At 42.4% G+C, this 14419-nt stretch overlaps 1 protein-coding gene across 6 annotated transcripts; it reads right to left on the bottom strand.

The window, feature by feature from the left end:
* Positions 1-2233: 2233 nt before the first annotated feature.
* Positions 2234-9917, bottom strand: CTXN2 (cortexin 2). 6 transcript variants are annotated; one of them, XM_043523643.1, is made up of 5 exons: positions 9658-9917; positions 9061-9343; positions 8408-8477; positions 5327-5494; positions 2234-2668 (listed from the first exon to the last, which is right to left on the bottom strand). In XM_043523643.1, the coding sequence occupies exon 5, from the start codon at positions 2612-2614 to the stop codon at positions 2366-2368; it is 249 nt and encodes an 82-aa protein (XP_043379578.1). In that variant the 5' UTR covers positions 2615-2668; positions 5327-5494; positions 8408-8477; positions 9061-9343; positions 9658-9917; the 3' UTR covers positions 2234-2365. The 6 variants fall into 6 exon arrangements, with proteins under 6 accessions (XP_043379578.1, XP_043379579.1, XP_043379580.1 ...); XM_043523644.1 differs by lacking the exon at positions 9658-9917 and adding an exon at positions 9432-9640; XM_043523645.1 differs by lacking the exons at positions 9061-9343; positions 9658-9917 and having other exon boundaries at positions 8408-8971.
* Positions 9918-14419: the final 4502 nt, after the last annotated feature.

The raw sequence follows: 14419 nt of genomic DNA, 5'->3' as shown, positions 1-14419 counted from the left end.
AGCCTTGTGCACTCCTTCTTGTAGGCTTGAGTCTTTCCTTTTGATGGAGAAACAACTAATGTTGCTTTGTAATCAAAATGGAATTTGGTATATGGCTATAACAAAATATTGTCAAGTCAAAGAACTAAGTACAGTTCATGGACCAGAGCAAAAATGAAATAGTATATTATTTCTTGTTACCAAGATGAAAAGGATAGTTATGAGCATGTGTACAGTGTGCTAAGGCTCTGCACTGGATAATTTTGCACGGTAGGTACTTGATTTATGTTTGAATTAAAACAAAAATAAATAGAGTATATTGGAGCTATGTGGCCTCAAAGGTTTCTCACACTGGAACCCAAGCCATTTAAATGTTACATGTTCCAGGACACAGCTTTTTACATTGTACGCTTTGGATGGAGAAGACCACCAACAAGAGTCAGTACCACCAGTACTGTTCTCTTTCTTGCTATGAGCCTCAGGCATGATGTTCATGGCTTTTCCCATATAATCCAGTGTCTTCCCCTGTGAATGGCATTTTGCTTAGCCAAGTTCCCTTCACTGCCACTTGTCTAGCAAATATGGCATGTGGCACAATATGGATTTTGCTGAATTACTGTAAAACAATCACTACAACTCATCTTCTTGTCTCTGCATCTCTTAGCACGCATAGCTGTTTAGTGAGAGTGACAATGCCTAAACAAAAGTCTGATTCCAAGTTTCTCAAAAGTGGAATCAAATTACTGTCAAGTTCTGACACTCTCACACAGCAGCTATTTGCGCTAAGAGGTGACCTTGAGGTATTACTACTCAGCTTCTGTTTTTTCTCTCTTTCTTCTGTCTTACTAGAACCCTCTGCCACAGAATTCCTCAGAGTGACAATCCAAATAAAATCCAAATAAGATCCTGGCCCCTGATTTGCCCCGTTGCACCACTCTGGTAGTGCCAAGAGACTGAAAAGCTGTCCTGCCCTGCCTGTCGAGGCTTTTCTAGCATGGGGGGAATTACTGGATGATGCACAGCTGGCATAACCAGGTCTAGGTTCTATCCTCTTTTGATCCACTGGTATAGAGGGACTTGCAGATTGCCTCTGTACTCTGGCAATCCCCAGCTGGTATTATGGCCACTGGGAGCTATTACCATCCAACACAAGTTAGAGCAGCAAAGGCTGTTCCAACTTCTGAATCAGTCCCCAGAGAAGCACAAAGGTGCTGTGAAAATAGCTATACACCCAGTTAGGTCCTGCTCTAAGCACAGCTCAATTAGACTGGAGGACTGGGTCCTTAACTAATACTTGCTTTTTTTTCTTCCCCTCCCCTCATCTCTGTGAATCTCTCAGAATTACTTTGCTTTCTGATGCAAGCCACTAACCAATTTTCAGCTGTATGAGGATGTGGGGATGGAATTAGAGGCTCTGATTGGATTTTTGAGATGGGCATGTGTCTTGCAATGCTGAGTGTACCATATATCTTATGTATAGCAACCAAACCATCTTTAATGACATTTACCCCCCACTCCCACCCTAATAACTCTTGCTTGGTCATCTAAGAATTTGATTAGAGCAGGAGAAGGGAAGTTTTGTTTCGGCAAGTGTAAACAGTTTTCTCAGACCGGGAGCAAGAAAGAGCCCTACACATTGTTCTGAAAAGACTGTGGAAACACCAGATATAGTAGTAGCAGCAGCAACAGCAGCAGCATGCTCCTCTCACATGGATTTAACCAATGTGACAGCACCTCCAGGTGTTTGAGGGTGGGACTTTCATTAGTGACTGCAATAACCATTAGCTCCTACGGTGGTTTTTCTGTTCTCTTAGTAACTGAAAACAAGAGTTTCCTCATGCAGACACATGAGTACCTGCAGGCATCTCCCCTTGTGCTGTTTAGTCTTGCAAGCTAAACTCGTCCAGTACATTGGGCTGATTCAATTTTTGCATATGAGGTCTCCAAGGTCAGTTTCTGGACTTAAAGAAATCATGTTTGGATGAGTTGGGAGTTACTATTATGTTTACCATCCAAAAATATTTCCCACCCATCCCTCTTTGTCACTGATGTGATGTTGTGGCATGAATTCTGCCTATGAAGAGACAGGTGACGGGTCTGATTCTCAAGAGATTTCTCTGCCACTCCTCCTCACTGAATGTTTAGTGAATCGTCTCCCTAAAGTCTTTCTTTGCTATTAGCTGTTTCTTACCCCAGCTCCACAAAAGGCGAATTCCCAAAATAAAAGCAGCATGAGATGCTTTTATAAGTCTACAACAGATATTTATTTAACAAAATGGATGCCACCATCATATCTTCAAAACATAGGTATATAGTACAAATGTATCAGTACTAGGTTTTCAAAATGAAATCAACATCAAAAGTAAGGCAGGATACTCTTGAGTTTTCATGCAAGAGCATATTCAAACGTTCCTTTATCAAGACCCTCGACTTCATCTTCCCAAGTGGAAGAAGGCATGCTACTATAGGGGTCCAGTAAGATTTTGAAGCATCTAATAATAAGTAGTCCCAAGAAAACACACAGAATCCCTACGAAGGCAAAACCAGTTTTTTGCTCTAAAGTCAGTGAGAAGGTGGACACTTCGTTGACACTCATGCTGGCTGAAGCGTTGCTGCAGTAGCTACTGCTCATCATTGGGTGTCACATACTGGTGAGTCTTCAGGATTTTCACTCGTATTCCTTCTTTGCCTGTACACAAAAGTGGAGTCAGTTTGGTTATAGACAAATGTAACATAGACCTTAGAGCATAAAAAAAATTTGAAAACAAAAACTGCATGGACATTAATAGTGAAAGTACATTTTTGTACCCCCAAATCAGCCTGGCAACACTGTCATTAGAAATTGGTAGTCCCTGAACGAAAGCTAGTTGGAGTTGCTAATCCTGACAATGACAATGAAAAACTGATAATTTACTTGCTTGTCCCTCCCACCCAAAATAGAAAACTACTGGCCAGGGGCATGTGAAATTTTGCAAGGCAGCACTAGATGGCATTTTATCAGACTGGGCAAAATCCTGGTCAGAGCTTGCAAGGCCTCCATGTGCAGAGCTAAATGGGAAATTTATGCTGGAGAGTTTGCACTATCAGTATCTGAGTCCTTAATCTGGTAAAACACCCATTGTCTTCAATGGGCATTTTACCTGAGTCAGACTGATGGATTGGGCCCATGTATTTTAGCCTAGAACTCTAACGGCAATAAACCAAACGTACAGAATGAAAATGTCATTTTTATATAATATTGTTGGGCATCTTATTGTTTGGGCTCCATTTTCAGACAAATGCGTGCCTAAAAATGCTTGTAAAAATGACCAGCTGAATGTGTAACTTCTCACTAATCATGTGTATGTGTAAGTAGTGTTAAATGAAAGATAAAGTGCTTGTGCAGTTGCTTACTTGCTTTTCTGAATTCCTGTCCTATGCGATTGTCACTCAGTAGAGCATAAACATTATTAGAGTCTGGCTGGGGCCACAGACTGTCGAAAGCTACATTCAGATTGGCAGGCTGAGCCATGTGCCACCTCCCAAGGGTGCACAGTGTATATGTCCCCACCAAACTGAAATTAGAAATCCCTACACCTGTTAGTGGATGCGGAAAGGTTAATGGGAGAAGCGAGAATCTTTTTCTTTCCCTCATTATGCTGTTCTCATCACCATTATTTTCCCTTTTAAAATGTTGCTGTTCCCCAAGACACTGATTTAGGAGCCTTAAAACAGCTTCCTCATTCAAAGCATCATTAATAAGCAGTACACAAAGGGCCCAATACCGCATTCGTGGCACTTTAAAAACATCCACTAACTTCACTGGCAGTTTGGGCGGGAGAGTGCAAGAAATGTAGAAAGGCCGAAAATACACAGGGCCAAATTATGGTTTGCCCTTGCATGAGTGCACTAGCCTGGGAAGGGCGTGCAGGGAACCCTTCCTCCTTTCTAGTGCACTCACACTGGAGGTAGCCCATGCTGGGATTTGTGCTCCCTTAGTGTTGGTGGGGGGGAGTGAGGCAGGGCTCGCTAGCCCATGTAGTGGCAGTAAAAGCTGCAAAGATGGTGTGGCCAAGTGGGCTAGGGAACATGGCCAGGGCCCCACCCATACACACCAGCTAATGCCTTGAGACTGGTGCTGACTGAGCACACATTCCACCATATTTAGAAGCGTACAAGTGACATTTCTGAACATGCTTTCTCCTGTGCTCTTGGGAGCAATACACCTGCCTAAGCCTTACATGGGCATTATGTTCCAGCCACTTCCACTCAGGTGTCACACCTGCCTCATCACCACTGCCACAACTCAGCAGACCTCAAGGTGTCATAGCATTATAGGTGATCTGCAAAGGGGAAAGAAATTGGACTCCCCCGCCCCTTTTTATTGGCTTCTTTATAATGATAAAGAAGGCAAAAGAGGTTTTTCTTCTCTTCATAATTTTTGTCTGCTTGGTTTCCTGTTAGAAACTGATATCCTGCCTTCCCTGACGACTCTATGGACAACTAGAGAACTGGTAGGATTATAACATAGCAAGTACCACCGGGGAGGGGGGGGGGGAATAATTTTTAGGCTGATTGTTTGTTTTTGTTGGCTGTTAACACCTATTTAACTAAAACACTTTGGGAAAACATTCCTTTTGTTCAACACCCTTTCTCTAAGGAAGCTCCCATTATAAATTTCCAAGTCATCGCAGAAAAAACAAACAGTAACCAGTAAAAGATCCTTGTTTGGATCTTCTCTTTCCCTCCTAATAACCTCCATATTTCTTTATATAGATCATAAAGAACCAAAATTAAAAAACAGGGAAGGAGAAAAGAAAAGGACAGAAAGCAAACCTATTTTTTTCTTTTGCAGCTTCCATTTAATTTAGTCCATAATAAGGAGTAAGGATAAAATAGAAGGAAGGATACGGTTAAAAACTGGGGGCCAGGACTTTAGCTGATGTGAGTCAGTGTAGAGCTATTGACTTCACTAGAGCTACACTGATTTATACCCATTGGATTTGGCCCTACAACCTGCACCTGTTTTAAGGTTTGGAAAATGTTGGTTTAAGCACCTCACCACCACCATCTCTTTCCTCTCCCTGACTCCCAGTCCAAACCTCTGCATTGTTCATTAGCAAAATTAATTCCTCATACTTAGAGGCTTGTCCATCAGAGCCATGAGATCTTTACTCCTGTTGAGTAATGTCTTGTTCTGTGAGTTGTGCCATTGAACCAAATGGTACAATTTACGGCGTATGGAGCTACTCGGTGAGAGACCAGGTGCCACTATATGGCCCGTAGTAACCAAAATTAACGTCAACAGCAATTGAATAACAATAATTGATATCTATATGAAGAAAACAAATGTAATGGATGAAACCACCTGATTCACACGTTTTCATGTAAGGCACGTTTCCAGTTTTTCCAGAAAGTTTAACAACTGCAGAGATTGGAGAGTAAAATCACAGAATTCTCAGATTGTTGCCCAAATCCGTTATATGTAACAGGATCCAGCCAAGAATAAAGTTCTCCTTGCAGGAGTCCAAGGACTCTGAGAAATTAAAAAAATGAAAGGCTTATACTGGGAAATGATTTGTACACTAAAGCAAGAAGACACAGTGCCAGAAAAAAAAGTACACCCATAAAAGATACAGAAGTCTCTGAGACAAACTATAGCCCTGGCTCTGCAATTGGTTCTGCAGGAGGGGGACACTTGTGCCTGTGTGAAGTCCATAGAAATCAGAGGGGCTCTGCCCCCAACTCCCAGAGGAACATAAACTCCCAATCTTGCAGTCTTACTTTGGCAAAAATCCTCTCCCATTGGAGTCAATGGGAGTTTTGCCTGAGAAACGAGTGCAGAAGCAGGTTCCAAGATAAGATACAGTTTACAAGCCAAACCAAACCTGCAAGTAACACCATTTATTTTAATGAGCTAGGATGATCACATAATTCAGGAATGAAGAAGAGACACATAAAACCCTGTATTAAATCACCAACAGGAGTATTATGCACTGGACCCTATGGCTTAATTAATAGGATTAGACCAATATTTGGGCTGATTTCTCACACAGACTAGGAAACAAGCATTGCTATTGGTCCTTGCATGCTTGCTCTACTAAACGTTTGCTATTAGCCCACACTGATATTATTTTATTTATTTATTTTTCAGTTCATCATACTGGCAATTATGAGTCAAATCTTCAGCATGCAAAGCCTGAGTAAATTAACAGGGAGTACAAGGAAATGCATACAGGGCTGAGGAACAGAATTCTTGGCCCCAACCTGCAGTAGTGGGGTGGAACAGCTCTGTGGGTGCCATTGGCTATATGGAGTAATAGTGTATATTTCTTGTGCAGGGGCCTTGGGCCTGTCAATCCATATTGTGTGTCTCTGTTGAGTCCTGAACTCTCCTTCTCCCCACCCTGAGCAGCAGAGATGTAGTATTTCCACTGCATTTCAGGCCTTGCATGCTCACAGATTGGAGTGGAGAATTTGGTACTACATGTGTACCATATAAAAGTAACATTTTACTTGTTTGGGGGAATGGGATATGTTTACATTATAAATCTGTTTGCAGATTGGCGGCTGAAGGCCGCAGCCAGCAGTTATGCATACATAATGTCATCTGCGCTAGAGTAAAATCATGAGGAAAAAAGACCATGAATGTTAGAGGGTCCTAATCCAACAAAGTATGTAGGTAACCACTAGGTCAGAGATCAGGGGCATGCATTATAGGAACTAGAACTTGTAGGGTTCATTTGTCAGGAGTTTTCACCAAACCAATCCCTATTGGTCCAGGTTCTACAGTTTGCTTCCATGTAGTTTCACTCAACTGCGCCTCAAAATCCCTCTGGATTGGGAGAAGCAAGGATCCCTGAATAGCCTGTTGTGGTGGAAAAGGCCATCTGATGCCCCTTCAAGACCAGAAAGGGGGCCACCAGGAAGCAGGAGTGGAACAAATGCTTCACCCCCATGGATGACAATGGTAAGCAGAGGGTCGGGAGCAACTGGACATTGCTGGATGAATGGTGCTAAGGAGGTCAAAAGATGTTAGTGAGCACAGTATAGAAGCCTAGATAAATAGGTAGATAAGTTGGAGTGCCTAAGATTATTGTAACAGCATCGACCCATATCCACCAATGTTTGTGGACCTGGGCTGATGTTTAAAGTTCCGTTAGAATCCAACCCTGATTATGGGTGGTTTGAGGGTTTCGATATGAACTTTTTGTGCAACCCTAGTTACCCACCCTCACATTTCCAAACTTTGGAAAAAGAAAGTGTCAACAGTAATTCCACATGTTCTTGGGAAAGAGTCTGAGAAGTCTGACCACAGCCTCCAAAGGTTGCTGATTATAAGACTTCCTCAAGAGTCTTCCTCACATGTTGGATATTAGACTTACCCTCAAAAACAAACAGGTTTTGTTGTAAAGATCATTGTGTAAAGGCCCAATCTTGTGAGGTGCTGAGTATACTTAAGTCCCACTGAAGTCACCAGGAGTTGAGAGGACTCAGATCCTTGCATGATCAAGCCTGGGTTGACTGAGAATTCACATTACATATTAAAAGCCAGGTTAAAAAACTAATTGTGCTTAATGAGTTTCAGGTGGCTCCTGTAATCACATAATAGTAATAAAAAGTCATTCCATGGTACTCAGATAGTTATCATTCAGGAAGTACTGGAGGTTGCATGGCTGAAGCAGTGGTGCAGTGACCCCGTCATTCTGATGATGCTTCAAATGGCCTGGACTCCAGATTAATGCTTCTAAGAATTTTTAAAGGTATTTAGGTGCCTAAAGATGCTGACAGGCACATAGTGGGATTTTCAAAAGCACTTAGGTGCCTGTATGCATCTTTATATATCTAAATATCTTTAAAAAGGTGTCTCTGGAGGAGTGGCCCTTCAGGGTGGTACAACTGCTGTAGCAGGAATTTGAAGGAGGTAATGAAGGGAGAGGATTAGTGATGGGTACACCTCAAAAAGTTCTCTCCAGTTTCCATGAATTTGGAAGTTTATCCAAACCATCTGGACCATCTGAGATGACAACACTGGTCTGGAAATGTCACAAGAACATCTCTGTGACTGCAGAGCCAGCCTCACTTCAGTTAATACACATACTGCATCCCTAAATCATTGCAGGAAAGTCAGCCTCTTCTTCCCACCCTATACATCCAGCAGGTCATGATCCCAAACCTGGCATTCAAGAGAATGTTATGCAGGGAGCCCAGTGCCATGCTGCCCAGCACTGTTTGGTATCAGAAGGGTGTAATTAGCCATTCTGAGAGTGTAGTAGGGCCAGGTGTGGCCTGCAGTATGTAATCACAGGACATACTGCACCTTTTTGGAGCAGCAGTAAATTCAATTCCACCGTGCATTCCCCTGCAAATCTGAGCCAGCAAGGGATTGCCACCCCCTTTATATACAATATAAAAAGACAGGATTTTACTCCTTGTAAATGCACAATACCTAGAGTATCCATTTGGTGGTAGATCCTGTGCTCCGTAATGCACTTTTTATTCTTATGAGCTAGGGATGTCTGGATAAGTGAGACATAGAATAGAAAAACAAAAGATTCAGTGTCATCATCCTTCTTCGACTTGTGAACATAAAACAATGCAGTACACTGGCCATGAGCATGTACTATATTTGTACCATAAGATACGAAGTATCTGCAAGGCAACTGTTGATATACAGTTATATCTATAGCTTTCACTTCTCTTTGGCATCCTTTTGCACCAGGACACTTCTGTATTTACAAAAACATAGAATTCAGTCTATAATCATTTACAGCCAATTTCAAGAAGCAGTATTGAAAAAAACATTTAATTTCTGCTACAAACTACCTGTTTTGTCTTACCCTAAGAGAAGCTTTCTCTGAGAATATCCCTTACCTGGCCATAATACAGTCATTAAATGCATTATTAAAAGCAGATCTACAGCAAAGCTAGGAAATCGTAACAAAACAGCATAGCAAGCTCAAGATATCCTGCAAAATTTAAACAGACAAAACCAGGGCAATTGTCCAGCCAAGATGTGCACAGCCCCCCCACCCCCGCCCTTCTTGTTTTGTAACTAGATAGAGAAGCATCCTTATCGAATGAAAACCTAGCAATACAAACCCCATTCTTCCTTGTCCCCTCTCCCCATGCTGATGAACTGCAGAAGTTGCAGTTGCTCACTGTGTAGGTTCTCAAGCTGTTGAAAGCTCAGGATTGAGCCTATGTCTGCTGGGATCCTCCCTTGTGGCCACAAACCCAGTGAGGCTCCCCACGCGACACATCCCTACAACCCCCACCAGAGGCTCCAGGGGTCATCCGTGGCCGTTTCTTCAGACAGATGGACGCATCGCCTGGGGACTCCTCTCCAAACACTTGGGTCAAGATGCGGTTGGAAATTCTCGAACTGGATTAAAGAAAGAAAGTAAGAAAGACCCTTTAGGATGATTCAGCCCCACTTCCCTCCAACCCCCGCCCCCCTTCTACCGATTCACCTGAAGAAGTATGGAAACTTCCTGCGAAATACTACGTGAGAGGCATCAGCAAATCTTTGCTGCACTCCGATCCAGATGCTGCAGCAGCCGCAAGAGCGGCTGCCCAGCGATTTCTCTCTTGGATCACGGAGCCTGCAGCTACCTTCCCTCCTGAAACACAAGGTTCTGGGACATGGCACCTGGAGGCACAGCAGCACCTCCGTTGAAGTGTCAGAGGGGTCCTTACCATGCAAGCAACAATGTCACACAGACTGCAAGGCTGGCTTTTCTCACAGCCTGGCTTTCAAGCAGAACAAGTAAAAGCGGGGAGGCGGGATTTGAAATTGACTAAGGTGTTCTGTGACTATCTGCATTCAGTTGCACATTTCCAGAACAATGCAGGGGCTCTAGCCTTTCATTCTGTAGGGGATATCTGAATTATTTATGTCGGTTAATTTAGCCCTCGCGTGCTGTTTGGTTAAATAGGCAGCGCGGGTATATAATCAGTGCACTGCTAAAATCCTAGCCGCATCAGCCCTGGATCCCCCGAGGGAGTGGCATCGCCCCATGGGAGCACATTGTCACGGCTTTCGACCTCACGCTTTCTACCATCTAGTGATCAGTGAGACCGGAAGAGCCATGTTAAATACTCCGGGCCCAAATCCTGCTCTCCTGCAAGCAACTGGTGTGTGTAAACGATGAAGGTGTAGCCCATAACATTCAACTGGTTTCTGTGAGGTACTGGGGTGAGCTGAAGGATGGTCTCTTCTTATTTTGTGTCTGCCTCTGGCATTGCTAGCACCCCTTCTCTCAGCAGCTTAATAATCCATCATTATTATTAATAATCATGTCCGGGGCTGTCATTAGTGCTGAAGCGTCTTTGCCGAGTTTGTGCCTAAGTTACATATGTCTTGTAGATCTCCGTTTGTAAAGATAAATTTAAAAAATTAGGATTCCACTTGCCATATTAGAAGGTGATATTAACGTGTATGTGGCTACCAGATGGAGAATTGTTTTAAGTTGTCTTAAATTTAATAAATTAAGTTTTAATATATTAAATTAAAAAAACCCACTCAGGCACATTTTAACTGATCATTCCATTTCTGTGCATTCCAGTAGTTAAGCACTCCATTGGAAATTCATACTGATCTCAGTGGCACAGGACTGGTATCCAAGTAAGTATCAAGGATGACAAGGTTTGCGGTTACACTGGCTAGCTGTATACCTCACATATGTGCTGAAACACAAGGTTAAGGGCTAAAGACAGGGGAAGTCCTGTTATAAATGCATATCTCAAAAGGTTTTTTTATTGCTTTAATTAAAATAGAGTTTTAACTATTGTTAAATAAATATGACAGGTTTCGGAGTAACAGCCGTGTTAGTCTGTATTCGCAAAAAGAAAAGGAGTACTTGTGGCACCTTAGAGACTAACCAATTTATTTGAGCATGAGCTTTCGTGAGATAAATATTTGTGAAGTTATTTTTTCTGAGGAAATGGGGGGAGGATTTTTTCCTGCTGTGTGTTGCTATATTTATATGTGAATCTCTTTTTTTCCCCAGTGTTTGTACAGCACCTAGCACAATGGGGTCCTAAGACTTTGGGCACTCTTATAATAGAAATGTTTACTACTACTACTAAAAATCTGTGTGATTGTTATCCTGTATTGGCCCTTCATGATCACAGAATAAACAATGTGTATTACTGAAAATGTTACATATATAAAATTAATTTTTAAAGGGATTATTATATGTAAAGATACTTGGTCCCTTTAAAAACAGATCCTTTCAAAGGATATGATGGGCCACATTTTGCCTCAAAAATATACTTGTAAATATACTTCTATGTGTGGTTCTCCCCTGCTGCCTCCGCAGCACCACCACCCTTTTTCTGGGACTCTGCAAAAGGCTCTCCATGAGTTAAGATTTGCATAGAGGAGAAATGGGAAGTGGACAGGTTTAGGCTAGACATTGGGAGGGTCCTCATTATCTCCTTACCAGTTCATCACCATTTACTAGGGAGAGGTAAAACAGCTCCAGGCTCTTCTGCTAAGCTCTGTTACCTCTTCTGTTGAACCTCTTGACACAGCGGAATCTTCCTTTAAGGGGGCCTTCAGATAGCTGGGGCCAGAGAAGGGGCTGATGGTATGGCTGTGAATCAGAGGAGGGGCAGGCCTGAGCCATTGTGGAGGTAGCCAGCCTGTATGTGGATAGCTCTTGCCTTCTGCAGATTCTTCAAGATCCATAGTGTTATAGGTGTGGAAGTGCTGTTCATTCACCCCTATCTCCTCTTGGAATGATTTGGGGAAATCCTCATGCTGTTTTCCTCCCCTCAGCTGCCCTCCTGTAAGAATGGATGCTGAGGCCAATCATTTAAAAATTGGAACTATTCTCTTCACATTTATACTATTACAGGCTTGAGTAGCCTGATCTCCTGTAACTGGTTCTTGAAACTGGCACTTGCAGTTGTATTTAAACATTTCCCCTACCTGCATTTTTATCTGTTTGACTTCCATTTTTCACAGAAACCAAACTAGAGAAGCAGCTGGTAGCCAGCAGCTGAGAATGAGAGAGCTGCTGGTTGTCAGTCATAGTGCTGTTTTTTAAAATTCCCTGTGCAGTCCAAGGTGTTGTATTTTAGAATGGAAAAACAATGCAAGATGAAAATAAATGAAGCCACCACTTCCCCCCTTGAGTTGGAGTAGTGAATTCTTGGATGGCAAACTGGTTAACTGTGTTTGGTATGCTAGATACCTGAACAGATGGAACCTTCATCACCCGCTTATTTTCCATTTTCCATCAAGCTGAATTTTTACTGAATTCAGCAATACAACTCCCACTGGCTTCATTTAGAGTTTGAACTGATTTGACCCTAGATTGCTTTCCTAAAGAGGATTAAGGATACATTGGAAATGGATCCCTTGAATAGGAATTGAAATTTTATAGTCATATAGTAATTTACTATTTTGATCTTTGCAGATTTTATCAGGCAAAATTAGGGTTGGTTGGGTGGTGCAAAGCAAGTGGGGTGGGAGTGAGTGGCGGTGGGAAGCTAGCTATATCTTGTCATATATATAAATCCATGGTATGCCCACATCTTGAATACTGCTTGCCGATGTGGTTGCCCCATCTCAAAAAAGATATATTGGACTTGGAAAAGGTTCAGAAAAGGGCAACAAAAATGATTAGGGATATGTGTGATGCTCTGTACCTTGGGGGAGAACCTTGCACCCCCATGTTCATCCTTCTAATATGATTGTGTGGTATCCAATGCAATGTTTGTCATGTCGGGTGTCTTCGGAAGGCTCATGATGCACTGAGCATTGTTGTTATAGTAATGTTTTAGGTTGTAATTTCATGTATATAGTTATGAGTCTGAAAATGTGTCCTCATGGCTTAAAACAAGTCCAGGCAAAAACTCTCCAGGAGCAGAGGCCCAGGCAAAACTCTCCAAGAGCAGAGGGGCAGTTCGCACCTCATCAGGACATGTATGGGACAAACCCAGCCCAGCCTCACAGGAACAAAGGACGCTGGCCTAGACATCAACAAAGGATCTGTTGGACTCTCCAGTTAGTCACCCCCCTTCCCTTGGTCAGTTTGGGACTACAGTGAGGTAATACTCACCTGACTCTGAAGGGAGGGGAGGGGGAAAGCCAAAAGGGAAGAAAGGACATGATAAAAGGGAGAGATGTTTGCCATGCTCTCTCTCTCTTCCACTTCTATCTACAGACACCACCACCAAGTGACTGAAGTGCTGATTAAAGGGGAGAGTATGGAACGTCTGCCGTATGAGGAGAGATTAAGAAGACTGGGACTTTTCAGCTTGGAAAAGAGACAACTAAGGGGCGATATGATAGAGGTCTATAAAATCATGACTGGTGTGGAGAAAGTAAATAAGGAAGTGTTATTTACTCCTCCTCATAACACAAGAACTAGGGGCCACCAAATTAAATTAATAGGCAGCAGGTTTAAAACAAACAAAAGGAAGTATTTTTTCACACAATGCACAGTCAACCTGTGGAACTCCTTGCCAGAGGATCTTGTGAACGCCAAGACTATAACAGGGTTCAAAAAAGAATTAGATAAATTAATGGAGGATAGGTCCATCAATGGCTATTAGCCAGGGTGGGCAGGGATGGTATCCCTAGCCTCTGTTTGTCAGAAGCTGGGAATGGGCGACAGGGAATGGATCACTTGATGATTACCTGTTCTGTTAATTCCCTCTGGGGCACCTGGCATTGGCTTCTGTCGGAAGACAGGATACTGGGCTAGATGGACCTTCGGTCTGACCCAGTATGGCCATTCTTATGTTATGTTTTTATGTCACTGTTTATTTTCAGACTTTTTAATGTTTAGTTGTAGAACTGTAAAGAAAATGTAACTTCTTTTGAAAGGTAACCAGGCTCCATTACTACACACTTGCAAACTTAATATTTTTAACACCTTTTTAAAAATCCCATTTTTTAACAATTGCCAGAAACTTAAATTGAGTTGGTGCATAAGGTCAATGGAGGGAGCCCTGTTCTGAAAGATCTGACATTGATCAATCAGGGTTCCTGTCCTACAGCTTTCAGCAAGTCTATAGGAGGGTTGAGTAGGGTGATACATGAGGGGTAGTGGACAACAGAAAGGAATGAACATGTTGATGGAGAAAGGCTTTTATCCACATAGCAAACCTGAAATGCTAAATTATTTATATCTAGAAATTGTTAATGTTTAAAGTTTTAACAATGAAATACCACTCCATCTCACCCTGTTCCTCTCTATGCCTCCACCAGCCCCCTTCACTCCTCCTCCATGCCCCCTCAGGACACCGTACTCCAAGATCTCAGATGATCCATTTCTGAGTAAGAAATATAAGGCAGCAAAGTTTTAGACATAGGAAAACTAATCTGGAAGTAGAAAGAAATAAAGAAAAGATTTCCTAGACTTTAAGACCCCTATCCAGCAAAGGTCTTAGGCACGTATGTAATTATACACATGAGTAGTCAAACTGATCTCTGGGACTCTTC

Source organism: Chelonia mydas, chromosome 10, assembly GCF_015237465.2.
Source record: "Chelonia mydas isolate rCheMyd1 chromosome 10, rCheMyd1.pri.v2, whole genome shotgun sequence".
NCBI classification, from domain to species: Eukaryota; Metazoa; Chordata; order Testudines; family Cheloniidae; genus Chelonia; species Chelonia mydas.
This window is presented reverse-complemented; position numbering and strand designations above follow the sequence as displayed.